This window comes from Acomys minous (assembly GCF_964271855.1).
Source record: "Acomys minous genome assembly, chromosome: 5".
Lineage (NCBI taxonomy): Eukaryota > Metazoa > Chordata > Mammalia > Rodentia > Muridae > Acomys > Acomys minous.
Genome location: NC_140494.1, coordinates 102,426,260 through 102,453,077, shown reverse-complemented (window position 1 = coordinate 102,453,077; position 26,818 = coordinate 102,426,260). Strand labels below are relative to the sequence as shown.

Here is a 26,818-nt window from a genome sequence, read left to right as displayed (position 1 = left end):
GGCACACATATTCCATGTTTCTCTCTTGTATCTACCCTGCTTGGGGGTAACCTACTGAATTATCTTTGCTCCCTGAACCCAGCACTGCAGATCCCAGGAGAACCACTCTTAGTTAATCTATATACTGAGCAGCCAGTGGAGCGCCTCATGTGTCCCGAGCTGGCTCACAGCCCCAGGTGTGCCTCATCGTGTTCTTCCCTCCTTTCTTCCATCCTAACTGTGTTCTCTCTTTCTCATTGGCCCGTCTTACCAGGAGTTCTCCCTCCAGAGAATGGACAGCCTTGTGGATGATAGAGTCAACATCTTAGGATTTTCCATTTTCAACCAGTCCCATGCCTTCTTCCAAGAGTTCTCCCAGAGCCTCAATCAATCCTGGCAGGAGAACTGTGATCACGTGCCCTTCACCGGCCCTGCGGTAAGTGTCCCCTTAGGTGCCTATGGGCCCTAACGCTCTCTGTGGTCTATCACATGCTTCATAGAATGAGACAGATCCAAAGCCGTTGGTCTCCAAGAGGCACCATGGCAGGGGAGACAAGCCACTCTGCATCTGGGAGAATGGCTTCTGGAGGGTCCGTGACACAGACAAAACAGCAGTGGGGAGGTCATCAGAGATCAGAGAAAGCTGAATCCCAATGATTTGGTCACCCAAGGGCCACGTGGCCAGCAGTGATTCTATCTGAGTGTCTTGCCTGGTGACTCTGTGGTCATCTTAGTTTGTATCCGTGCACTCTGTGAGACTTGAAGCACATAGTTCTCAGAGCATCCCTGTCACTGAGCCGGTTAAGACTTGCCATCCGTGCTTTATGTACAAGACCTGATGGGGAGCAGGTTCCAGTTCCCCTGGTAGAGTAGGAGCATATTCTGTCTTACTCTTATGGTCTGAAGATGCCCTTCTGCCGCATGGAAGCCACCTACAGCAGGTGTTCCCATGTGTCACCTTCCTAGCTAGCTTCAGGCACCCCAGCAATGTTGGAAGGGATCTGGGTAGCAGCAGATAGTGTTCTGCTAGAGTGCAAGCAAGCTGAGCCTCAGACTCAGGTCATTCTCCATGTGACATCACAGGTCCCCTTTCAGCCTCTTTGGCTTTCTTGCTGGCATGAAGGATGCCTGTTTTTCCTTAGGTTTACTGTAGCATATCCTATAATGCTACCTACCTTGGCCTTTTTCCTTCTTCATGTACCCTAGTAACTGTTTAAAGATGCTCATCTCTTTTTGACAATGAGAAAACAGGTCCAGACAATGAGAAAACAGGGTGACAGGTGTGTGTGTGTGGGGGGGTGTCTCTGTGGTCCTTCTTTTAACACATCTAGCCTGGATCCTACATCTGCTCCCCCCTGTAGGGACCTTTGCAGCCGTCTTCTCTCTTCAATGGCCTCTGAGAAAAAGGGAAGGTGTTAAAAACACTGTCACCTCAAGAGCCTGGAAGGGACGCTGGCAGCACCAACAATAACTGCGCATCCCTCTAAGCCTCTTCATGTCTGTAGCTTACCTTGACAGGGGCTGCCTCTTCCTGCCTCTCTTGGGGGCCAAGAAACTCTCACCACAAACATCCCAGATCCTCCAGGCAGCGAGCCAGGAGGTGAGGGAGTAGGTTCTGGGAATCCACAGCTCAGGCTCTCTCCTGTGCTGACTTACGGAAAGGCTTGCTGCACAGGGCCCCGCCTCCATGGGATGTCTCCTCCCTCCCTCTTCTCAGATGGCTCTTTTCTGTGTCTTCTCTTCCATTCTCTCTCTAGTCTCCCCTTTCCCTTCTCCCCCACTTAACCCCTTTCCTGTTATTCTCTCTTTCCTATACAGCACCCCGACACTCTTGACTCCCCTCTTTCCTTCTTTACGCTTCTGTGAGAGGCTGCCTGCTTCCCTGCCTCTCCATAATCCCAGGTGAGGCTTCTCCAATGAGGAGTCTAGTTTGTAGGGTTCCAAAGGAGGGGCCCGGCTAAAGCTATCTAGGAGAAAGTTCAGTATAGTCTACCCTGGCCAAGAAGCTTCCAGGTTGCCAGTGGTACACCACAGATGCGCTTCCTGCCTGAGGCAAAGCCAGCGCAGAGGGAGTGTTGGGGAAGGGACACACACGCCCACTAGTTTCATATGCCATTCCCATTAATCACGCTGCAAAGAACAAAAATCGTGGGAAATCATTAAAATTACAGATGGCTAGATTAAGTAATTAGAATTTAGGCTAAAGCAGATGTTTGTAATTAAGTGTTTATTTCATTGAATAAAATCCAGATTGTGAGAACTAGTCCATGAGATCTTAATGGTCCCTGCCCTGGTACTATTTGGGGGCGGGGGTGCAGAGTTTAAGCTTCTAGAGTTCATCGACAAATGGGCATCTAGGAGGATCCTGGGAGTCTAGTCTTTGCTGCTTTGGGGATGATGGGAACTGCAGGTGTGTGTCTAGAATGTGTTCTTATTTTCATTTCAGGGAGGGAAGGGAACCCAGCCACAGCTCCCTGAGTCAAAATTGATTCATCTTAATTTATACAGTCTTTCATTCCCTGAAACAATTTGCAAAACAGCTCAAAAGAAAATAACAATGAAGAACCAAATGAAAATATAAAAACAAGAGAATAGAGGGTTGTTTGCCAAACAGCCCATGGTGCCAAGAAAGAAGAGCGGATTTTAAATGAGGACGGAGCCAGTTGGGGGATTTAATATTTAGAAGAGACGGGGGCAGCATAAGCAGGGACAAAACCACGAGACAGGCACGCACCCACACAGATGGGCAGCGGGGGCCTTGGAAAGTTGAAGGGGTCAACCATGGGAGGAAAAAGAAATGGAAAGGAAGGAGAAATGTCTTATTTATTTTTCCCCTTCCCGAGTGGACCCAGAAGTAGAGGCAGGGACAAAGCCTTTTGTGACATGAGCCACTTTTCACTGATTGTGGCCCAGATGCTTTCCAGAACAGAAATAGTAGTGGAGGGAGAAGGCAACTAAGAGAGTGAAAAGATGGCTTGGAATGGAGGGCTGGACCACAAGGGCACTGATGGGCAGGCAGGGATGGAGGGCTGGACCACAAGGGCACTGATGATGGGCAGGCAGGGATGGAGGTCTTACTCCCTGGCAAGTGGGACCTGGAAAAGAGATATTTTTTTTTAAAGATAAGAAAAGAGTTTGGCGACTGGGGCAGACTAGTTGGAAGAGCAAGGGGTGGGAAGTAAGTTCTCGGGAGGGAGAAAGATGAGATGAGTATCCTAGGCGGATGGCCAGGAGCCTATAGGAGAGGGGCATCTGGTGATGGATAAAGGGCCCCAAGATGACTGTCCTGGGGGTAGAGTCTGTTCTAGTACACAGGGTGTTAATTTGAATTATACAAGGCTCAGCTTCAGAGCAGACACAGGAAGTGCAGTGCCCTTAGGGACACTTTACCCATGTCACTCTCTGACGGCTGAATGTAGGTATAGAGAAGAGAAGAACCCTGATAATTTTCCACCCACTTGGTCCCTGCCCCGATGTCCCCAGCTTGAATTTTCATCTGAGAACTATCCGAGGGATCATGAAGGCCCTGGCGTCGGAGATGACAAAAGATGTTAGGAACAGGCACACCCTGACCGCACAGCATTTGGATTACACACTAATAAGAACACCAGCTGGGGCTGGGAGGCTGGGCGTGTGGGCAAAGTGCTTGCCATGCAAGCAAAGGGACCCGAGTTTCAATCCTCAGCACCTGCATAAAGCCTAGGCTGTCCCTGGCCACCAGTGACCCCAATACTGGGGAAATGGAGGTAAGAGGAGTCCCAGAGCTTGCTGGACAGTTGGCTTAGCCAAGTGGTGAGCTTCAGGCTCTGTGAGGGACACCTGTCTCCAAAATAAACAATAAATAAGGAAATAAATAAATAAGGAAATAAATAAGAAAAGAGAGATACAGGAAGACACACTTGTGAGCACAGGTGCGCATGCACTCACACATACTTATGCATAATGAGAGGGAGGAGGGAGGAGAGGAGAGGAGAAAGAGAGAGAGAGAGAGAGAGAGAGAGAGAGAGAGAGAGAGAGAGAGAGAGAGAGAGAGAAAGAAACAGAGAAAAAGAGATAGAATCAGTCAAGGAAACTTCATCCCAGCCCGAGTGGGACTAGCAGCAGCCATGTGACAGGAAAGGAGAAGATGGCATAGCCATCTTCCTCTAAAATCATGTATTGTCCCTCAGGAACCATCGCACGGCTTCCAGAGAAGGAAGGCCCCTCAAGAGTGGATGGGTTACAAGCCTCTCTTGGGACCTTGAGCAACACTACTTTGAGAGATGGGAGATCCCTGAGTCCTCTATACCGATTAGGGTGCTCTCAGTTTCTAGTGGCAGAAACCCAGTTCAAGTGCAATGTGGTGTCACAGAACATAGCAAGACTTGAGGGAAAGGTAACTAGGGGCCCAGAACCTTTCATTCTCTTTTCGGTCACCTTTGGTGTCAACACCATGCTCCGCCTAGAGCTCAGCTGAACTGCAGTTCATCCAGGCATTATATCCAGAAACAGCACTATTTAGGGAAAGAAGAAGGACATATTTTCTAGGAGACAGAAGTACCCCGAGAAGCACACCCCCAACTCCAGCCCCTCGCCCAGGCTCATGGGTCTGATCTGGTCTTCCTTGTGTTACACGTTAGCAGAGGATGAGTGGCTCAACTGGCCCAGGAACAGCTGGGCCAGAGGTTGGTGACTGTATGAGAGGAGGGAGGACACCTAAAAAAAAGAAAAATGGGAAGAAGGGGGAAAATGGGCTCGGGGCGAGCAACACTGGCTAATGGCTCAATCTTAACTGGCACAAGGACAGCTAACCAATGAGGCCAGGAGGTAAGCTGAGTGATACCCAAGACCTCAGGCATCATCACTTCATCCAGCCTTCAACCTCCCTGCCTTCAGACCCGGCCTGAATGTTCTGCCTTCCCATCCGTTATTGATAAAGTGCCTGTGTCCTACAGGGTTGTCCGGGTTATCTAGGAAGGCTAGGTAGGCAGGCACAACATTAAGTCTGGGGAGGCTGGGGAGATGTCTCAGCAGTTAAGAGCACCCGAGGCTCTTGCAGATGTCCTGAGTTCAGTTTCCAGCACCCATATGGAGGCTCACAACCACCTGTAACTCAAGCTCTAAGGGGACCCAATGCTTTTTTTTTTTCCTCTTCTGGTTGTCTGTGGGCACTTGCATTCACAAACCCATACCCCTCCCTCCAAATACACATAATTAATAATAAAATAAATTTTTAAAAAAGAAAAAATCAGGGAGGACAAAGACAATGGGACAAAGGGGAACTGGGACTAGCCCTGGCCCTGTATTGCCCTGTTGTGTGTCAATGGACAAGAACTCCTTGAGTCTCATTTCTTCACTGGACACAAGAGTTGGACCAATGAATTTATAGGGTCCCTTGCAGCCAAAGCCCTGTGATGTGGAGGACTGTAGACTAGGGAGGTGAACTATAAAGCAAGGGAGAAGGTGTGTCGGAATTGCTTTACAGTACCACATAAATAGCCAAACTGAAGGGTCTAGAAGCCGAGAGCAGTAAGTTCATTGCCATGGTCTGAGCTGGGAAGGACATCTACAGCATCCATCATTCCCATACATTCTCTCAGCAAGGAAATGTGAGCAGCCATTAATAAGAGAGCCACATGGGCTCCGGGGAGGCAGCGCGAGGTGCAAGGGAAAGCCGTGCTGATGCTGTGCAGGTGAGCCTCAACTCCCTTGAAAAAGGAGCTAGGTGACCTGGACAAGGGCAGTGGGTAGAGGAGAGCAGGAAGCAGTGGCTGGATAGTGGGGGGGGGGGGCTCAGAGCGGTGAGGTTGCTCGGCCAGTTCAGCAGGGCTGCACGGTTTCCACTCTTTTATTGGAACTGGGCATTGGGATTTGGAGACCCTTATTGGCTTAGACTCCAGGTCACCAGGTGGATCCAAGGCCAAGGCACACAGAGGACGTCAGATGGAGTTGGGAAGACGGGAGACTTGATGGAGGCAGCGGGGACTCCATGGCTTTTCTGACTGTATCTACATAGACTGGGGAGATGTTAACGTACATAGGTAGGACCTGCCAAATGGCAGGGTCTAGATAAAAGTAGAAAGAAGCAGCAGTGAAAAGAGGGGGGGGGGTGAGGTAAGAAGGAGGGAGGGCAGGAGGGAGATAATGAGAGGGTAAGTGGCTTTGCAATGCACGTGGACTTGGACTGTGGGCTGCCCTTCCCTGCGATTGTGTGTGGAAATATGACCTGACGTCAGCACACTCGGTACCTATTAGGGACCACAGCCCTCCGTGTAACAATGTAGGAAATGCGGGCATCTGTCTAGTCTGGCTTTTGGCCTTGTAGCATCCTATTCCTCCTGTCCCCCACCACCTGCTTCCTGGACGCTGCCAACTCCTTAGAAGTGAGACTGTGTGGCCCCGCCTGCAGGAATGCTCACTCCTGTAACTGATGACCTTGACAAACTGGACACTGCCTCTTTTTATGGATATGAGCTGGCCCTGCCCAAGGTTCAGCAAGGTGTCCTGGGTCACTCAACATCCAAAGGAGGGGCTGGAGTAGAGCTATGCTCCTACGTCCTTCATCCTTCCCTCTACACCTTGCTATGTCATGGCGTGAACTCTGACTGGAGGGCTGTGGCCTCCTTCCCTCCCTGCCTCCCTCCGACCTTGGAGAGGCCAGTGTTCTGGAGCCTGGCCAGACAGAAGGTAGGGCTAAGAACTCCATCATGCAGGGCGTGCCTTCCAGTTCCTCCCAACAGCACATCTTCTGATGAGCAAGAGGGCTGGGCAGAGAGAGAACTGATTGCCTGGGCAGGACATCATGCTACCATGGAGGAACTGCCCTCTCCCCTCCCCTCCCCTCCCCTCCCCCAGCACCAGCACTTCATTATCACTCCTTTAGGGAATTCTGCCTGTCCTTCTGGGCCTCGCCCAGCCCTGTGGATAGGGCTGGCCACATACACACAGTACTGAACTGTACTGTTTTCCTTGCACAGGTTCTGTACAGTCACAGCTCCTCCTGGATGGTACATCCCCCAGGGGACATGTCAGCTGTGTTTCTACACTCTCCAGCCGCCCAGACCCTTTGACCTTCCCCACCACAAAGGCTGAAAACACTGACTTTACTCAGCAGGCAGATGTCAGCCAAGACTTAATTCAAATCAAGCTATCTCTTGGGGCCTGAAGAGCTAGCTGGCCTAGAGGTTAAAGGCACTGATTGCTCTTCCAGAGGACTAAGGTTTGATTCTCAATACTCACACGGTGACTCAGAACTATCTGTAATTCCAGGCCCAGGGGACCTAAAAACCTCTTCTGGCCTCCTTGGGCACTGTACACACAGGGTATACAGACATACATGCAGTTAAAACCCAAACACCCATCCACATAAGGTGCCATTTTAAAAACAATTAAAAGGTTGTCTTTGGGGCCAACCACATGTCAGATCTCATGCCATGTGCCAGTGACACATGGACACGAAGGTCCTGCATGTCTCTTGCCTGCAGAAGCTGCTTAATAGGGAAAATAAAAACATCACCATGGCTGTAGTGATCTCCCCATTTTGTTACTGGAGTTGTGAGAGTCAGAGCCTGAGCCCTATCAGTACTAATGAGCTAGGTCCTGCCACCCATCCCCAGTAGACCAATTAAACAGAAAGGTAAAAGTGAAAAGAAGAGAAAGGTATACTTGATGTAACCCACACTGAGAAGAGGAACACAGAAGGCCAACCAACAACCTTCCTGCAAGTCCATCCAGGGGTCCTGACAGGAGGTTTAGGTTTACGTAGACAAAAGTATGCATAACTTACACAATCCTGGTCCAGCTGTGGTCCCACGCATCTTCATTGTCCAGGCTCCAGTCTCTCCTGTAAGGTGATCTGACAAGTTGTGAAACTGTGTGAAATCTCTTCCCAGGGGACATGTTCCTCCTCTGGCTGCCACCAGGCTTCAGTCTTCTTCTTCTCACACGCAATTCCTGAGAAAATACCAATTTCCTAGAGGCCATTGTTTCAGTAATCTGATAGCCAAAGAGAGGCTCAAGTGTCTCCTTATAGCATCTCCATTCCTGCTGGGACAGTTATTCAGCTGATGCTCTCCAGGGCATGCTCCACCCCTCCGTGGGTACTTCCCATTCCCACCCCCTGGCCTTGCTCCTGAGGCCGCATCCTCTGAGCTACCTATCTTCTCCCCACCCCACGTGCAATACCACGTCTACTCAGATCCCTCTGCTCTCAGCTCCAATGTGTCTTCTTCCACCGAATGCTGTCTTTGTTGCCCAACCAGGCAGCTCTCTATTTAGGCCCCCACAGACCTTCCTAGTTCCAGATCACCCCACCTCCTTGTACCCTGATCACTGTCCTGCTCCTACCTTTGTATCCAGCTGTCCATTGTCATAGGATAGAATTTTACTAAGCTTCAGACTTTATATGTACCATGCATTTCATACATGTACTTCACGTGGAATGGTACCGCTGCATTGTAGTCCTGGGGACATGTAGGAAGGAATGATTTCATGGGTGACTTCTGGGAGCAAGTGGCCTATGCCTGAGCCTGGTAGCAAGTTTGAGAAGAGAGTGGCCAAGTTCCTCCCCACCCCTGAGATTAGTGACCTTACCTCCCATCCTGTGGATTTATTTATTCCTGGAAGCAGTGGAAGTTGCTATTTCAGAGAGAGAGAGAGAGAGAGAGAGAGAGAGAGAGAGAGAGAGAGAGAGAGAGAGAGAGAGAGAGACAGACAGACAGACAGACAGACAGACAGAGGGAGAGACAGAGACAGAGACACAGATAAACAGAGACAGAGACAGACAGAGAAAGAGACAAAGAGACACAGAGACACAGAGAGAATGAATTTGGAGTCCAAAGGTACATTTTGATGCTTCAAGCCACAGCAGTCCTTGTCAGTAGGATGAAGGTTGAAAAGACCCTGAAAGCCGACGTGGACCACTGATAGAAGTGGGTGAGACCAGAGGAAGGGTGGGTAGAAGACAGTGAATGTGCTCCCTTATTTGCCTTCCGGTGCTTTCTCTCTTTCCCCTCCTTCTCTTCCTTTCTCTCCCCACTACCACTCGCTCTCTCTGCCTCTCCCAGCTGTCCTCAGCCCTGCTGTTCGACGCTGTCTATGCTGTGGTGACAGCAGTGCAGGAACTGAACCGGAGCCAGGAGATCGGTGTGAAACCCCTGTCCTGTGGCTCAGCCCAGATCTGGCAGCATGGCACCAGCCTCATGAACTACCTGCGCATGGTGAGGAGCAGCTGAAGGCTTGGTCCTGGCCAGCCTCAAGGGTGGAGTGCTTGATACAGGGCTTCTCTGGTGGTTTACAGCCTTGTGTAAACGCATCACCTGGACCGAATGGGTCACGGGTTCCATTTGCTCCTAATTCTCAACACTCTTGGTAAGATTCCACGGTCAGCTTATTCCCAAGATAATAGTTCTTGGATCTTAAGCTAGAAAGGAGCCCCTGCCCAGTAGTAGCCCTTGCATAATGGTAGACCCTGCACAGCTCAGCACAGCTGGGAAGGGACTGTAACGTTGGAACCTAGGATCCCTCAAAAGACTCAGCCTGTATTCTTCTCGTCTGATGCTTGGTTTTCTCTAAGTTCTCTCCCCAGTCAGTGTTTTTCTCTCACAAAGAACACATCTCTCATTAGAGAGGGAAAGTGTGGAGGGTATTAGATTTTTACACTGAGTCAGTAGTTTCCTGACTTCCTATAGGCCCAGGGTCAGCAGGGTCCCAAAAGGGAAAAGTACTGGTAACAGATCCAGCATGCCCCTGGAACAGGGAGAGTCAAATCTGAGCTCGTCGGTATGGTACCTCCTTGTTGGCTCACACAGTTGTTTTTGGGTTACCAGTTGTGGGGCCCTTCCTCCTCCACTCAGATTCTGTGACTTCAGAGTGGACAGGAGAGGGGTTTCTGAACCCTGTGAAGCAGCATGTAAGAAGGATGCTAGCTTGAGGCCAGGTGTGGTGGGGCCTGTTTGGTGCTGTAACTCACTCTCTCTTGGACAGGTAGAATTGGAAGGTCTTACCGGCCACATTGAATTCAACAGCAAAGGCCAGAGGTCCAACTATGCCTTGAAAATCTTGCAGTTCACCAGGAATGGTTTTCGGCAGGTAAGCCTACCTATGCTGCCTTCTCTTTGTCCTTTTCTCTGTCCCTAGCCCCAATTGCCTCCAGCTGTCAAGTGTCAAGTGTCCCGTCAAATAGCAGGCTGTATCCGTTTCTAACTGGGCTCCCAGACTGCAGTTGCCTCATCCATTTTGGTCCCAGATGAGCCCATGTGGGCTCTGCCAGCAATATGTCAAGAAGGAAGAATGCCTAGCTCCTCTCCATGATTGGATTGTTCTTTGCCTGGGAGCGATGGATTCCCCCCCCCACACACACACCAGCTCTGGAACACCTGCTGGACTCCAGGGACACCACTGCTAAGGCAAAGGGTGGCTCCCACGCAGCCTAGGACGGCTCTTTGTGTTGTGACAGACTGCCCCCTTCCCCTGCTCTTTTCCAGCCCACCCCTCTTATCCTCTCCTGTCTGCTGCTGCTGCTTCCATCACCCAGAGATGCTATGCCCTTTGGTGCTCTTTGGTTTTCTGTATGGTTCTTCCTTCTCCATTAAGCCCTCTTGTTCCCTTTTCTCTGGTCCCCCATCAGAGGAAACAGACTCTGACAATCACTCCAAGCGTCTCTCTAAAAGTCTCTATCCTATCTATCCACAGCTGAAAACCAACTCCTTTTATTTAGAGGCCTCTCCAGTGCAGGAAGGGCTGGAAAGGCTGAGCCAGATACCAATTACAGTAGGGAGCAGGCATATTAAAGATCTCCTGACTGTTACAGTGGGTGGATGAGGGAACGCCTCACTGTGGAGCTTGAATAGCCACCCTTCCAGCAAATTAGGAAGAACCAATTATCTTTATCTTCACCATCACCACCATCATGGTGGCTACTGTCATCTATTGAACCCTTATCATAGGCCTTATGCCATGGTGAAATTTAGCATGTGTTCACTTGCATAAGCTGACAGAGTAGACACTTTCATTTGCATCGTGTCCTAAAATAATAATAGGTACTTTGTATGAGATGTATGTGTTCTTATGTATATGTGCATATGTGTGTTCATATGTATACACATGTACAAGCATATATGTGGAGGCCAGAAGTTGGTGTTGAGTATCCCAACCTTATTTTTTGATCTCTTATTGAACAAACGCACACTAATTCAGTTAGACTGGCTGGCCAGCAAGACCTAGGGAGCCTCTTTTCCCCAGCTCTCCTGTGCTGGGATTACAGCCACACACCACTGTCGCTGCATCTAAGAGGGGATCCTTGACTTTTACTTGGGCCTCAGAGAACTCTTTTTAGGTCATCAGTGGCTTTTTGGAGGGTCACTGTTAGAAGAAAACAGAGAGGGAAGGAAGGAGTCCCAGGAAAAGGGAGAATGCTCCGCTCCCACCAAGGCAAGGTGCTGAATGTCTGTAGCACCTCAGCTCTGGAGGAGAGATGCAAGGGATGAGGGCACTCCCCACATCTCCTCAGATGGAGCAAGGTCAGATGGGTGGGTGGTTCTTTCACTTACCCAACAGGTCTTTTATGGAGCATCTGCTGTGTGTCAGACATCATGCTGGGCCCGGGGAAAGCAGGCATAGGCCTTACACAGAGAGAACTCACAGTCTGGTGAGAGTAAGCAATGTAGGGAGAGAGAGTGTGGGGCGGGGGGGGGGGGGGGAGAATTAGAGCTGCAATTTGGGACTATTAAACTCAAATCACGCTCCGTGGCTCCTCATCTCTGAATGAGTGGGCTGCCAGCCTCTAGGAAATTTGTCAGGGAGACTTTTCCCTGTGCCCCAATCTTCTTGGGGGGTCTGAAGTAAGGAGCATTTATTCTCTCTTTCAAGGTGATACCTGTTGAGTGTCTTCTCAGGCTGCCTCCCTTCTAGAGACAGGTTTAAGATGAGGAAGATCTGCTTGTGTGCAACATATGCTCTGGCAGGGGACAGATGACAGGCAAAAAATACATATGTAACACTCTGCCAGCCTGCAAAGTTCTCCGAGGAAAAATACAACTGGCTAAGGGATACCAGCCTGAGGAGCATAGCGCTGGCGGCATGGTTAGCACACGCTGCTCAGGCTGCCCCAAGCCCGCTCCGGAGAGCCTGTGCCTAGCCTTTGCCAACCTCACCTTGGACCTCTGTTCTTGCCTATAATGCTCCAGGAAAGAGTCTACTTCCTGTGCCTCCTTCATAGAAAGCACTTCCCATCTCCTGGTCCATTACCCAGTTGACAGAGAGCTGGTGGGGCTCAATGACACCCCACCCCACCCCCACCCCCACCCCCATCCCCACCCCCACCCCACCTTCATACTGCTTCTGTCTTAGCTACAACTCAAGCTAACTTTTGGGAGGAGCTAGGGGAAAGAGGAACAACGCTATCAAACCCCATTGTATGAGTTTATCAAAGAACTAACAAAATATAGTTTTTTAAACTGGTAGAAATGTTGTTTTTAATATGGAACAATGGCGCAGCTGTTAAGAACACTGGCTGCTCTTTCAGAGGACCCAGATTTGATACCCAGCACCTACATAGTGGCTCATAACCATCTATAATGGAATTCGATGCCCTCTTCCAGCATGCAGGTATACATGCAGATAGAACATTCATATACATAAAGTATATAAATAAGAAAATCTCTTAAAAAGAAATCAATATTAAAACTATATGAAGAGAAGGAGGCTGAGGTCAGTGGTGGAGTGGCCTTTTTGTCTTGGTCCCCAGTACCACCAGACAAGACAACAGAACTATCTGCCTGGAAATGAGCCCTGAACAAGCACACTGATCAAATAGACAATACAAACAGATAAAATCAATACATATTTATTAACGTTATTGGCGAGAGCCCCTTCAAGATAACTTTCAGAAATGCATTGAAAAGGTAAATGAACGTGAGGCACTGCATCGCTTTATAGATTATAAAGGCAAAACGGTGACTAGAGAACGGTCACATATACCCCAGAGATGGCAACGGCATTCGTTGCACAATGAAAAATAAGAAGCTTTAAAATTTTTTTTATTTCATGTGCATACATTTGGCTACATGTATGTCTGTGTGAGGCTGTTGGATCCTCTGGAACTGGAGTTACAGACAGTTGTGAGCTGCCATGTAGGTGCTGGGAATTGAACCCCCGTCCTCTGGAATAGCAGCCAGTTCTCTGAGCCACCAAGCCATCTCTCCAGCACATGGATGGTTATTTTAATAAAGATTTTTTGGAGGGGTTATTTTTGTGGGGATCAAACTCAGAGTCTCATATATACTCAATCCTGGGCACACAATCTATCACTAAGCTATTCCCCCAACCTATGAAGGGATTTTTTTTCCTGTTAAAATGTTTCTCAGTGATGAATTTTATTTTATTTTTATTTATGCATTTATTTGTTTTTGTTTTGTTTTGTTTTTTGAGACAGGGTTTCTCTGTGTAGCCTTGGCTGTCCTAGACTCACTTTGTAGACCAGGCTGGCCTTGAACTCACAGTGATCTGCCTGCCTCTGCCTCCCAAGTGCTGGAATTAAAGGTGAGCATCTTCAGCCCCGCCCTCAAAGTACCATGTTTGGCCCAGTCTGGCCAGGACTCAGGTGGTGGCCTCCTCTGCATCAGCAGCGCCCACTCGTGGTAGGTAGACAATAGATTTCTCAACCACAAGCAGGCTCAAGGGTGACCCCTGGAGTTTGTGTACCCCACAGGCTCCACAGCCAAGCCTTTTCATTCACTAAAGCCATGTGTTCTAGGAATCTCTTAGTAAGCTGGCACCTGCATGGGTGATTAGAGCGATGAGCTGACCGCAGGCCATCCTTTGACAAGTGCTGCACTAATAGGGGAGTGTTCTGTGACCAGCTTTTGTTTTGTTGGTTCTGTTGGTTAGTTGCTGGGTTGTTTGTTGTTCTGTGCCCTACTCCACTGTTTGAAGTTAACATTGAATAGAATCTGCCACACAAGTGACTGTTAAGAGGACTGTCGTTTTGACCTCTTGCTACCCTAAGGGACACTCAGTCCTGACTGGACTTAGAAAGCGGATGGTGAGACTCTCCTCCGCGACCTTGGCTTTTCAGTAAGTCTGGCGACTGTCCCGTTGCTTTGCTGTCTGGTTCCGGTGCTGTGCATACCAACTGGAAGCTGTGTGTGATGTGTCTGCTGCACAGATGCAGCTTCCTAGCACCAGTCCCCAGGTCCCATCCCAATCACCACCCAATCTCTGCCTCTTGACGAGCGTCCTTCCCTGCATATTGCAGGCTGAAGAAATGGGTTAAGGAGGGATAACTAATTAGGCTCCTCTCCCAGGATGGGAGGAATGTCAGTACCTCTGCTCTGATGCCCTCCCAGTTCTACCCAAGGTGATGTTGATGTAGGAAGGGAAGTGACAAAGAGCAGGAGGAACATGGAGAACCCTCTGTGTAGCCGACTCCACGTAATGCTTTGTGCCGATCACTCTTTATCTGGGGCATGGTCCTCTGAGGTAGACCAGCTCATCAATAAGAAACTGTACTCTCAGGGGGTAAAGAGAGCCTGCTCTGTAAGCATGAGGACCTAAGGACCTGAGTTCAAATCTGTAGTACCCATGTCAAAAGCAGAGTGCATCTATGCAAGCCTGTAGCCCCAGCACTGCAGGACAGAGACAAGTAAATCGCTAGAGCTGCCTGGCTGCTCAGCCTCACCAGAATGTGACAGTGACTTCGGGTCCTGTGAGAGGCCCTATCTCAAGGCAGTAAGGCAGAGATCAGCAGAGGAGGACACTGCCCTGGTATTCAAATGTGTGTATAGGAATACACACAGCTGTACACTCCCATACATGCAACACACACACACACACACACACACACAGAGAGAGAGAGAGAGAGAGAGAGAGAGAGAGAGAGAGAGAGAGAGAGAGAGAGAGAGAGAGAGAGACTCGAAATCACTGTCTCCAAGAACTTGGAAAGACAGGAATTTGGAATTTCAAGGTTTTCTAATTCCAAGACCCATGTTCTGGGCCCTTCTGCTCCCGCTTGGCCCTTGCTGCTCTTGGGCACCTGAAGTTCCTCGTTCAGAGCCTGTGCTTCTGGCCTGTTGCTCTGCTGCCATCTGCCCCCGCTGAGTGTAACACCCCACTGGGGTGGGCTTTCCTTAGTAATGACATCTTCTCACTTGGATTTGGTTCTATTCTTCCTCTTCTGTCTGGGAGAACTGCTATTAAGAGCTGGTTTTGATTATTTAGAAAGCACCACGCAGGGACCCAGTGGTCTATAATTGGTAAAATGTCTCAACCAAATACCATATACCCTGCTGGTGGCTGATTAAATGATTTTTTTTTACCATTTAAAAAATAGTCTTTCAGAATTCAGAGTTAGTTTTCTGCCACTTTTTTAAAAATTACTGTTTTGATTCTGCATCAAGAGTGTTTGCCATCTTGGGAGCGTCCCCGGTAGCCCATTTGGAGGAATGCGCTCCCTATGTTGTCCTGTAGGGGGCATTCTGAACCATCTCTCTGTTATTTGTAGGCATAGGAGTCAATAGCACTGGCCAAGTCCATTCCTCAGTGTCTCAAACTACTATGTTTGTTCTCACTGCCCCCCATAGATATGCGTGGGGAGGGGGGAGGGTGTCTTCCTTTCTGTCTGGGAAAAATCCTCCTTGAAAGAAGTGAGAAGGAAAAGAAGGAAATCTTTAGGAGAGCCTTAATTTCCTTCATTTAACTTAGTCTGAAGATCAGAGATGGCGAGCGTCCCCTGAGCAACGTTGTTAGTGTTGTAATAAGATGTGCACACCTTTCATCTGAGGCTTGGAAATGGCTTAACAGCGTCTAATTAAGCCTTCGGGGTTTGACATCCCTAACTAAAGATGCAGATCTGCCTTTTCCCCATTGATTCGCTGTGTATCCCAAGTGGGGTGGGCTTAGGAGTATGTGTGTGTGTGTGTGTGTGTGTGTGTGTGTGTAGTGATGATGGCAACTCCTCATATTTGGTCTCACAGGATCCAAAGATGATTGAAAATAGCTCTGCTTGGCACTGTGTTTGAATGGCTATACTTATGTGCAAAGCTGGCTCTGCTGACATCATAATAATAGCTAACATTTATTGTCGCCTACATAATGTACTGTGCTGGGTGGTGTACATATATATTTAAAGTTTTACATTCTTTTATCAGCCTGGCATGAAAGCTGTTCTCTCATCCTGTAGGTGGAAAAACTAAGGCAGAGAGATAAAGAAACATATCCATCTTCATCTAGGTGGGAAGTGGCAGGCTCAAGAACCCAGTTGGGTCGAGCTTCCTCAGAACCCAGGGCTTTTCAATGATACAGTGTTTACTCAGAACACGGAGCCAGAGAACACCTTCAAGCTTTTTTAGTCTTCTAACCCATGCAAGAACGGTTTGCACTGGGACACAGCAGACATACCCCGGCCTCTCTGTGAGCCCCCATCCTGGGCTGCAGAATTAGCAACCCTTTTAGAGATACAGTTCAGACTGGTCCAAGCACTGGGTTAACCTCTGCCTTCTAACTCTGCCCCATGGAACATTCCGGAATCGTCTGCTTCTTCTTCCATGCCAGATCTTCAGATATGTAAAAACAGATTGCTTTTACTTCACTCGTTCATTTTTCCATTCCTGAATTAGCCTAAAAATTTCTTTTAAGATCTACTCTTTGTCATAGGCTGGGAATGCAAGATAAAAGAGCTGTGCTCCACTTAAGAGCTCGGGATCTTAGGGGGCTGAAATTGCAGCCCTCAATTGCCTTAGAGTACTCTGATTATATGCCACTTATTTTATCCTTCGCTGAGCAGTGGGCTGTACCTGTTTCTAATGGAACACGGCTTACTGCTCTCTTACCAAGAAAGGACTGGGAGCTGCCAGTGCTCTGCAACGCACAAGGCAGCAGGCAGGATGCACTAAGTCCATGGGGAACTACCAGTCACCTCCGACTCAATCCTTACTTCTCATTTGCCACATTAGCCTGCTTACTGCAATTTATTTTTCAAATGTTCTGTTCCTTCTGAACTCCAGACCTTGGGGTCATTTAGTTATTTTACTTGCTGACTTCCCAGAAACACACTCAGCTCTTTGTGTGGACACTTTCCATAGTAACTAGACCCAGGCCAGCCTTTCCTGGGACAGCTGATCCATTTGCCTCTGTTTCTTTAGAAATGGAGAAACTGACAAGGTTGGCCTGGAGAGTGCCGGGAAAACGAGGCTGTGAACAGATAGCCTTATTTTCCAAAACAGAGATGAGCTCAGCGTTCAAAGGGCTTGTTTCTGGATTGTTTTCAATGCTATTCTAAACAGAGGCAGGAGGATGGATGAGATGGCTTATCCAAGACACTCTTGCAAGCAGGAGACTCTGTCATTCAGGGTCTTCACAAGGAAACCCAGAGCCAACTTCCTAAAGGTCTTGCAGGTCCCCTCTCCCTGCTATACAGGGCAGGTTCCCTCTATTTCCTTTCCCTAGCTACTGTCTTTCCTGAGGCAGCCCAGACAGAGGCAGCTCTGCCCCCTTTCCTAAGATCCTCTGGTGTTGTCAGTTGAAGTCCTGGCTCTACAGTACCCCTGAGGGGTTGCAAAAGTGGCAGAATTTCTTATTACAGCCAGCAGCAGCAGCAGCAGCAGCCATGAGGAAGGGGTTTCTGTTCCTCTGAAGATAATCGGAGTGGACCTGCTGCTGGGGTTCCCAACCTTCCCCCCCTCCTGACCCCATCCCCTGCTTCAAAACCAATCGAATGTGCCCTGCCTGTCAGTGAGTCTGCACACACACACACACACACACACACACACACACACACACACACTGCCTGTATGTGGCAGCTGAGTACAATACAGAGGGTGTCATGGTCTCGTGGAGAGGTCTTGACCAGGTCTACACCTTTATCCCTAGCCCTTCTTAATCTGAGCCACATCTGTGACAGTTCCAGTCCGTTTCTGTCCTCAAGTGAACAGCTGTCACTCAGATAGCTTGCCAGTTGGGAGAGGCAGCTCTGAGAAGCCTGTGATTGTCACTGTCTAATACATTTTCAATTTGAGGAAGGAGTTCACCATAAATATGCAGATCCTTTGAAGCTGTCTTTGCCGAGACCTGGCTCAGGGCGCTGGAGCCCGGTTTGATTTCTGGAAATCAGCAGCCTTGAGTGCCAGCTCCCCAGCTGGGGGACAGACCTGTGAGAGCGGGTCAGCAGGGGAGCTTACAGGGGCTGCAACCCACCTCCCCCCACCACCACCACCCCCCTGCCGCCAGAGCCAGCTCTGTCTTTGATGAAGAAACTTGGGCTGCAGCTCTTTATAGTGGAGGGTGGCTTGGGGAAGCTTTGAAGGTGACCCAAAAGCCACTCGTTTCTTCTTTTTAATTACAGAGGCAGGAGAGGGGGGATTGGTGTGGAGTTTGACATAGTCATCACACCGTCTCTTGTCTCTTAGAATGTCATCCGTTTCTAGGGGTGGCCGTCGTCGGTGGCCGTCGGTTAGGCCAGCTCTCCAGAAAGGCAGTGATGTCTGAGAGTTTCACTGGGCTCGAAAGCGCTTAGTGAATCTATTTGTTGGGAGAGTGGAGGGCCTTCCAGTGAGCTTTCTGTGCTCTCCTCTCCTATTCTACCTTCTGCCCCAGTGGTCATGGATGACGACGGCCTTGGACAGACAGGCTGCCTCAGAAACACACCCGTGCCTACCTCATTTCTGACATGGTCACTCCACCACTGAACTCAGAAGGCTATCACTGTCATCCCTGCTCTGCCACTGTTCTCCTTCTGCTATGGCAGCTTCTCACCACCACCGTCCTCCCAGGACTGAGGACTTGTGAGTCTGGTCCAGCCTGCCCAGCAGAGAGTGGGTGTGGCAGTAGAGGAGACACTCAGTACTCATGGGGCCTTGGAAAGGTGACAGTGCAGGAGTCATACAGGTGTGCCTGCCAGATCTTAGGGAGCTCAGAGCCAACAGGGACATCAGAACCCCAGAACCTCTGGGCCACTTGCTTCCTTTTTTCTCCAAGAGAATTCCACGTACCAAAACTCTCATAGGCAACGGCATTTACATTTTTGAATCGAAAAGTCCCTGGAATCACTGATTCATCTCTTTTTCCCTTTCCATTTTCTTCCGCTCAGTACAGGCCCCCCTACTGAACAACAGGTTCTATAATGCCTTCTCCCAAGAGAGATGCTCTGCCTGTCCCCCGCCCTGCAACCCTACCCCCAGCAGCCACAAGGGGAAAAGGTCAAGGAGCAGATAAGCTGGCTTTGAGGGGCTGTTTCCTAAAGGATTTGTTCTCTTTTCAGCCTCTCTGGTCCCCAGCACATCTGATTCTTTTCCCCAGAGCACAGGGACTCCTGTTTATCGGCTCTGCTGAACAATTCAGCAGCCGCAGAAGCTTATTCACACATCAGCCGGCAAACAAATTAAGAGGTACTTACATCTTTGAACAGGGGGCTGGTTTTTGGGCAGAGGAGCGGGATTTTAAAGTGCCGCGTTTGAAATCTATTTCTTGTCATGTGCCCGATCACGCTTTTCCCTGACATCAGCCCCAGGGAAGTCTGCCAGCTCCTGGCGACACTTTCTGAGCCCTTTCAGCCAACTCATGCAGGGGGGGAAGCTGGAAGACAGTGATCTACTAATTCAGTGCCATGAAACAGTCTGTGGCATCCAGCTCCCTCAAATAGAAAGCAAGCCAGGGCCAGAGGCGTAGGGGGTACAGGCAGGCCGGCTAGGAAAAGGCAGCAAGGTGGATTGTGGAGGGGCAGTGATGTGACCTAATATGAAGATGCAGGGCTGAGTCCCGCACTCCTGGTTCCTAACTTGGCTTCCCACTTTCCTCCTTGGTAAAATCAGGAACATCGTGATTCCTCCTTCTTGGGCATCATGTAATTATTGAGAACAAGATGAACTGTTGTTTTTAGCTATACTTTTGAGGGTTGGTTCTACTACACCGTGCAATTTTTAATTCTGTTGTCTCACATGGCGATGCCTAACTATCTATCTCACTCGCTTTGCAATAGTTCCTATAATGTCCCAGAAATGCTGGCATGGTTCAGGGCAGAGAGAAGGACACAACCTTGGAGAGGGAAGGCTCAACACGTGGGGTTGTTCCTGTTGGAGCCACACAACCCTGGAAGAGGGCATATGAGAGCCAGCCAGTGCCAGGCACACATGCTTGCCTGGAATTGGTTCTGCCAGCAGCCTCCTACTATTTCTCTCTCTCTCTCATTTGGGGCTTTTCTCAATGGACCTTTGTGTCAGTCTCTGACCTTCAGCCCCACCTTAGGTGGCTCTGGATGGTTATAAAGGTGAGAGAAACCTGAATTACGGCTACTTCTAGGAGAAGCCCGTATGAAGGCACACAGGATATGATCATCACTGACCAGAGAAGAGCAACAGATACCCACAAACTAAAAATCCCACCTCTTCCAAGAGTGCAGTTAAGCCCAAATAATGCTCTTACTGACCCACCAGCCTGCACCCAGCTATAGGGGTCAGGACAGGCCATTCTGAGCCCCAGGCTGAGAGCCCAGAAGCCACAGTGCTGTCCTGATTTCAGCACCAAGATGGAGAGTGACCAGCTTTCTCCAGTCTAGATGCTTTTGAAAGTGTTAACTCAGTTGGCACCTTGGAACCAGAGCTCAGAGGTGAGGGACCAGCACAACTGCCTTTCCAGGGCACTTCTTACCCGGTGAGTTAAACAAATGAAGCCGCATGACCCGACTGTCATGTTCTTTGGCCAGAATTATCTTAAGTGGAAAGTCTTGAACATGCCTGAGCTCTCTGATTCCTCAGCAGCTCATACTGAAATGCCTTCAGTCTTCTGGGCGGCAGAGAGAGAGAGAGAGAGAGAGCAGCAAGGGAGTCTCCCCAGCTGCTGACTGCCATGTCCTTGTCATGTAGCGCTGTGAGAAAGGCCAAGGGGTCAGCCCCAATCTACTTGAAAGAAAGCCTGGGAGATTTTCAATTATATTAGGTAGGAAAGCCAGGCACAGTAGCCTATACTTATAACTGTTGCACTTGAGAAATAAGGCTAGAGGACCATGAACTTGAAGCTAGCCTGAACTACAAAGCAAGTTCAAGGCTAGCCTGAGCTACAGGTTAAGACTTTGTCTCAGAAAACAGAAAAAAGTGTCTGGGGATATATTTAAGTTGAGAGAGTTTTCCCCTAACATGCACATAAGCCCCGGGTTAGGGCTTTAGTTCCACATAAACAGACACAGAGGCACATGCCTGCAATGCGAGCATGTGGGAGGCAGAGGCAGGGGGATCAGAAGTCCAAGGTCATCCTTGGTTACATAGGGATCCTAGGCTAGTGATCCTGTTTCTAAAAAGAAAAAAAAAGATACTTTTAAATAGATGGAGCTGGGATACAGGTAAAATAATCTTTTCAACTTGCTCAAACAGATAGGAGACCCATGCATCCTTCTGATCCTTCTGTGGGAAGTTTTACTACGCAAGCACTGATAATTGGGGGCCCATTCAGTCTGTGAGAGAATCATCGGGGTGTCATTTGTAATCAGAGCCAGCCCAGCTGTCCTCAGCACCACAGGTCCTCTGAGTCTGATATTTATCTGTTACTACACTCTCCAAGAACAGCCAAGGCTGGGGCTTTTTTTGGCAATAAGAATGGTGACTAAATCCCGTGTTACATCCCAGAGGCTGGAGATCACGACTGAAAATCTGAGCACATCTTGGTGACAGACAAACGGCCCAGCATGGATGAGTCTAATTGGTTCTCATTATTTGTGAGATCTGTATTTGCAAGTTTGACTGTGTGATGAAATCTCTTTGCAAACCCCGCATCAATAGTCACAGCAATTTTACAGGCATGTGGAGAGGCAAAAATTTGACTCACTCCGTGTGTGCATTCCCAGCTGAGCTTGAACTTGGCGATGTTCAGCTGGGTTGTATCAGTGCTAATACTATCAAGTGTCTTTTTCAGACTATTGAGTGCAATATTGTGTGTGTGTGTGTGTGTGTGTGTGTGTGTGTGTGTGCATGTACTTGTGCAGGTATGTGAGAAAGAGAGAGAGGGAGGGAGGGAGAGAGAGAGAGAGAGAGAGAGAGAGAGAGAGAGAGAGAGAGAGAGAGAGAGAGAGAGAACACTTCCCCTAGTAATTTTTCTGTTTAAACTAACTCCCACAATGCAATGCTGACATGCCGTCCCATGTTCCCATGCACAAGAAAAAGAGTAGCGTGCTCTATGGAGAGGGTCTATGTTTCATAAGCTTCCCTCAAGCCTGTCCTCCGGCACTGCTGTGAGAGTTAGTGAATCAGTAATGTGTATTAGATGAGGCAGAGATGCACATAAATTAATACGGTTACATATTGATGGGTTGATATGAATGCTCTGATCAGAAGCTCATAGGAATCTAATCCTATATTTGTCCTGGGAGGGAAGGTCCGCTATTCCCTATTTGAATGTGTGTGGAAGCTTTATACAGATCAGAGGAGCAACAAATAGTGAGACTCATCTGAAGAGGAAACCCGGCCAGGAGACACGACCAGGAACGAGCCAACGGGAATATCGGAATTTTCTTGCAGCACCTTTTTTCCCCTGCATTCACCACACCATAGTCTTGCTCTTTTGTTTCCTTACCTATATCCAAGGCCCCTATTTGCCCCTCAAGGCCTTGCCTTCCTCTCGGTTGCCCTGGTGTAGAGATGGAACCTAAGTCCTGCATTCCTGGTGCGGGACAGATGGCATAGCAAAAGCCTTGTAAGCCAGTGTTCTACCTGAACTGCATGGATTCCTGCAAGCGCATCCTCACAAGGGAGTCTTGCTTAAGTACCTCATGTTGGAGGACTCACTACCCATAGGAAGAGCATGTTCCACCTTGGGGAGACCTTCCTGTGAAGAAGTCTCTCCTTCTAGGGACACCTGTCGTTCTTCCTCAAGGCTCTGCCTCTCATCCTTGCTTGTGTTTCCTGAGGTCCCACATTTGTTCTGTTTCTCCCCTACTACCTTTCTTTGAGGCAGTTTTGCCATAGGATGGAGGAGTCCTTTCTGTCACGACTCAGGTTAAATGGCTACCTGCTTCATCTTTGTGCCCAGGCAGCTGCACTTCCAGTGCTCCCGGCCCCCCTCCCCCCATGGCCTCTCAGACCTAGCTCTCTCACAGGTTCAGTCTCAAGGCACTTGGAAAAACTACTCATTAAGCTTCTTCTTTGAGTTGGAACAGGATAGGCTATATTCTTCTTTTAAGGTATGATCACTGGAGAATAAACCACAGTGACTTGCCTAGGTGATTTTCAGAATTCAGCCCAACAGGGCTTACTGAGCATCTATCATAAGCTAGGCAGCAGCCTGGGAGCCGAAGCCACGGAAGGAGAACTAAGCCACAAACTTAGTAAGTGCTGATTCCGCACTTGCTACTGGGGACAGGGGTCTTGTCGCTCAAAGAATACAATGTCTGGTGGGGAAAACGGACTTAGCACAAGTGATGGCATAAGGAGTTGTGTGATTCCCAGCATGGTGAGCATTCCCAAGGAGTGAGTAAGGAACCTGGGGCCCAGGCAGGGATGGGCAGCCCTCTCTCGGAGACTAGCATGCAAGACGTAGCTTTAGAAAGCCAAGCCCAAACAAAGGAGGGGGTTGACAGCACAGCCAGGTCAAGGGGCCAAGTCTGCTGCTGCTCACCATCTCCACAATAGTCTGTTCTCACTTTTCTGGGCCTTTCTTTAGATATTCTTTTCTACATAAGTCAGAATCAATAGCAAGGAAATGCAAAGGGCTCTCAAGTAGGAGCGTCTATGGCAAGTACCCCTGGATAGAGTAACGATTCAAATATTTGCCCAACTATTAACCATATATCCACAGGCAGAGAGATTACAACATCCCAGGACAGTTTACTATAGTGATGGTCCCGTCTGAGTTGGGACCAACTCAGATCTTAGCTTTATCATCTGTAAGATGGGGATGGTAGCAGAACCTCCCTGAAGTATGGTTGGAAAGATGACATAAGATAATAAAATGTTTAGTCCAGAGCTTTGGCACGGAAGCAATGCCCAGAAGTACTGATTCACAAATATTCTAATAATCTTTAGTTACAAGGAGTGACCAACACTAGGGACCCTTGGGTGTCAACACTGTACTTACTAGCCATCACTTACCATATGCCAAGTTCTCCTGGTGGAGGTAGAGGCTGAGTTTGATCTGATAGTTTTTATGTGTATATGTATGTGTCTGTATGTTTGGGTGGGGTGTGCATGCATGTATGTGTGACAGCCAGAGGTCACCGTCAGGTATCATTCTTCAGGTACTGCTGTCCTTTGGGTATGAGGTAGGGTTTCTCACTAGGATTTAGGGATCACTGCTTAGGCAAGGCTGCCTGACCAGCAAACCCTAAGGATCTGCGTGTCTCCGATTCCCAGCATGGGCTGCCACACCGGGATTTCTTTTGAATGGATGTGGGTGAGAACCCACACCCTCCTGTTTGCTGAAATGAGCCATCTCCCAGCCCCTTAAGCTTATCTCTGTCACGTTATATACCTGTCCCACCAAGGCCGTGGAACTCTAACCCATCTCAGGCCATCCATGGGATTCCCCCCCCCCCGCCCCGCCCCTCCACAATGTCTTACACCTGAATGCCACCTCTCCATGCCATAAGAAGCTTTAGGCCAGTGGCTCTCAATCTTCCTAATGCAGCGTGTGACCTTTTAATACAGTTCCTCACGGTGTGGTGACCACCAACCATAAAATTCTTTCATTGCTACTTCATAGCTGTGATTTTCCTACTGATTTTCGACCACCAAATGGGTTGAGGTTCACAGGTTGAGAACCAATACCCTAGGCACTCACGGATGCACATCTTTTGTCATAAGCATCCTTCAGAGTGCGGACTTCAGCTTAGAACTCAGAACTGGAACATTAAAAAGTGATTGATTCAAAACTCTGGGTGACCCTAGAAAGGGAGGAACTAGACTAGAACTTGCATCTGTTTGGCCTTGACTTTATCACACCTGTGATCCACCCCCAGGTGATCCCCATAAGCGGAGAAGGCTGGGGAAACGTAGGCATATCTTAGGTAGTAAAATTGACACAGTAAATGACTGGGAAGGTAGAACCTGAGTCCAGTTATCCTGACTGCTGATCACTTGCTGTCCTCCTGCATACACAGCCATATGCTCTCTACCTCTGCATGGCCTGCAGCTCAGCAAAGGCCCATCAGCTGCCTACCAGGAACGCTGCCCAATATCACACCAGCTGGCTCACAGTTACTATCATGAGAACCTGAGGCGGTCAACTTTTAAAGACAAGAGGGTCATCTGAGCTCACAGTTTCGAAGGGCTCAGTCCTGCTGCTTTGGGCCTGTTTTGGTCAGTCATGGTAGGGGACGTGAGGTGGAGAACCAAAGCCGTTCACTTCACGATCATGATCAAAAAGTTAAAGAGGGTGAGGAGGGAACGTCGTGGCTTAAAATTTCCACCCCCTCCCAACAGCACCAGCTATAACACACAGGTCCTTGGGGTTCACTCTAGACTCAAGATGCAGCATATGTGTAGGTTCTGTCATTGGTTTTCACTTCACAGGTGAGTGAGTTCATGTGGGTCCTTTAAGTTGACCCCATTCAGGACTATAGTCAACAAATGAGCTCGCTTTGCTCAGAGGCAGGAGGGAAGGCCCAGGCTTCAATGTCAATATAGCCTACGTCCATCCTAAACCAATTAGTAAAGCAATAGATAGGTTCCGAGTTCCAGTCTTGCTTTAACTCCTATGAGCAAGCTGCTTGACATTCCTGAGTCTTGGTTTGGTTAATTTATTGAACAAAAACTCATACGAGTGTACTTACTTCAAGCATTTTTCCTGCTTTTAAAGTACTGATGAGCCTGCATTTCTCAGGTGGGAATGATGACAAGGCTGCTACACAGAAGCAGGGAAATTTATGAAAGGAAACCACATGGGCCAGGGCCCGGCAAGCAAAGATCAATAAGTATTTGAAGCTTCTGCCTCTGGAGTGGGGCTTAGGGTTTCATCAGCCCCCGTAGAAGAAGCTGGGTCCCAGCGGTGCCGAGTACAAAGAGCAGCTGTCTAAATGTGCATAAACTATTAAATGTTCCAGTGTTGTGTGCACATCCGCTGATGTGGGTAAACGATGTGAGCAAGTCCCTTGGGGTTTAAAAACCAATCCCCTTTTACCTACTTAAGAAAGAACAAAGTGGTCAAAAGATGCCCCTAAGCACCTTAAGGCAGTAGGGAGGGGCTGCAAACTAAAGGGGCCTCAGGACTCCCAGAAGCAGCAAAGAAGGCTAGCCTTGAGACTGATGATTTTGCAAGCCCCTAGACCTCCAAAAAAAGTCCTGGGGGGCTCCTATTTGACAGCTGAGAAGGAAACCAGTGGGCAGAGAGGGGGAGGGACTTGGTGAAGTTTATGCCTGCCAGCACCAGGCACTGTGCTAAGCCTGTTCCCATGGTTACGGTCTTGACCCTTTCTAACTAGATAATGCGGTGGTTAGGAGCATGTGTTCTGGTGATTGAGAAAGTCTGTTTGAATCTCCATTGTGGTGCTTATCGGAGTGTGACCATGGAGATTTTAATTACCTAACCTTGCTGGTATGCAGAGCTTTTTTAAAAAATCCTTAAAATGAGTATAAAATGGTCTACCCCTTGTAGATATGCTGAGGAGTAAATGAGATTAAGCTCCTGGTGCATTTGTTCAGTTATATTTAATTGAGCATCTATGAGGCATGAGGCATTGAGCCAAGCCCTTGGCTCAATAAGAGGGCAGGTGAACCAAGCCACGATCTTTGCTCCTATGAGGCTTATGGCATATAAAACAGACAGGCAGTCAGCAATGTTGCATGGACAAAATGCTCAGAAGGCTAATGGAAGAGAAGGCAGACTTCCTGGAAGAAGAAAAAAAAAAGCTCTGTCTTCAGGCAGAGGCCTAAAGGAAACAGGCGAAAAG

At 48.8% G+C, this 26,818-nt stretch overlaps 1 protein-coding gene across 7 annotated transcripts in view; it reads left to right on the top strand.

The window, feature by feature from the left end:
* The window catches only part of GRIK4 (glutamate ionotropic receptor kainate type subunit 4), a 427,994-nt gene that overhangs the window by 318,497 nt on the left and 82,679 nt on the right, over positions 1–26,818 (top strand). For all 7 annotated transcript variants that reach the window (XM_084782224.1, XM_084782226.1, XM_084782227.1 and 4 more), the window contains 3 exons: positions 254–415; positions 9,024–9,176; positions 9,943–10,047. In XM_084782224.1, coding sequence (XP_084638350.1) covers positions 254–415; positions 9,024–9,176; positions 9,943–10,047 — 420 coding nt within the window. The remainder of the gene's footprint in view (positions 1–253; positions 416–9,023; positions 9,177–9,942; positions 10,048–26,818) is intronic.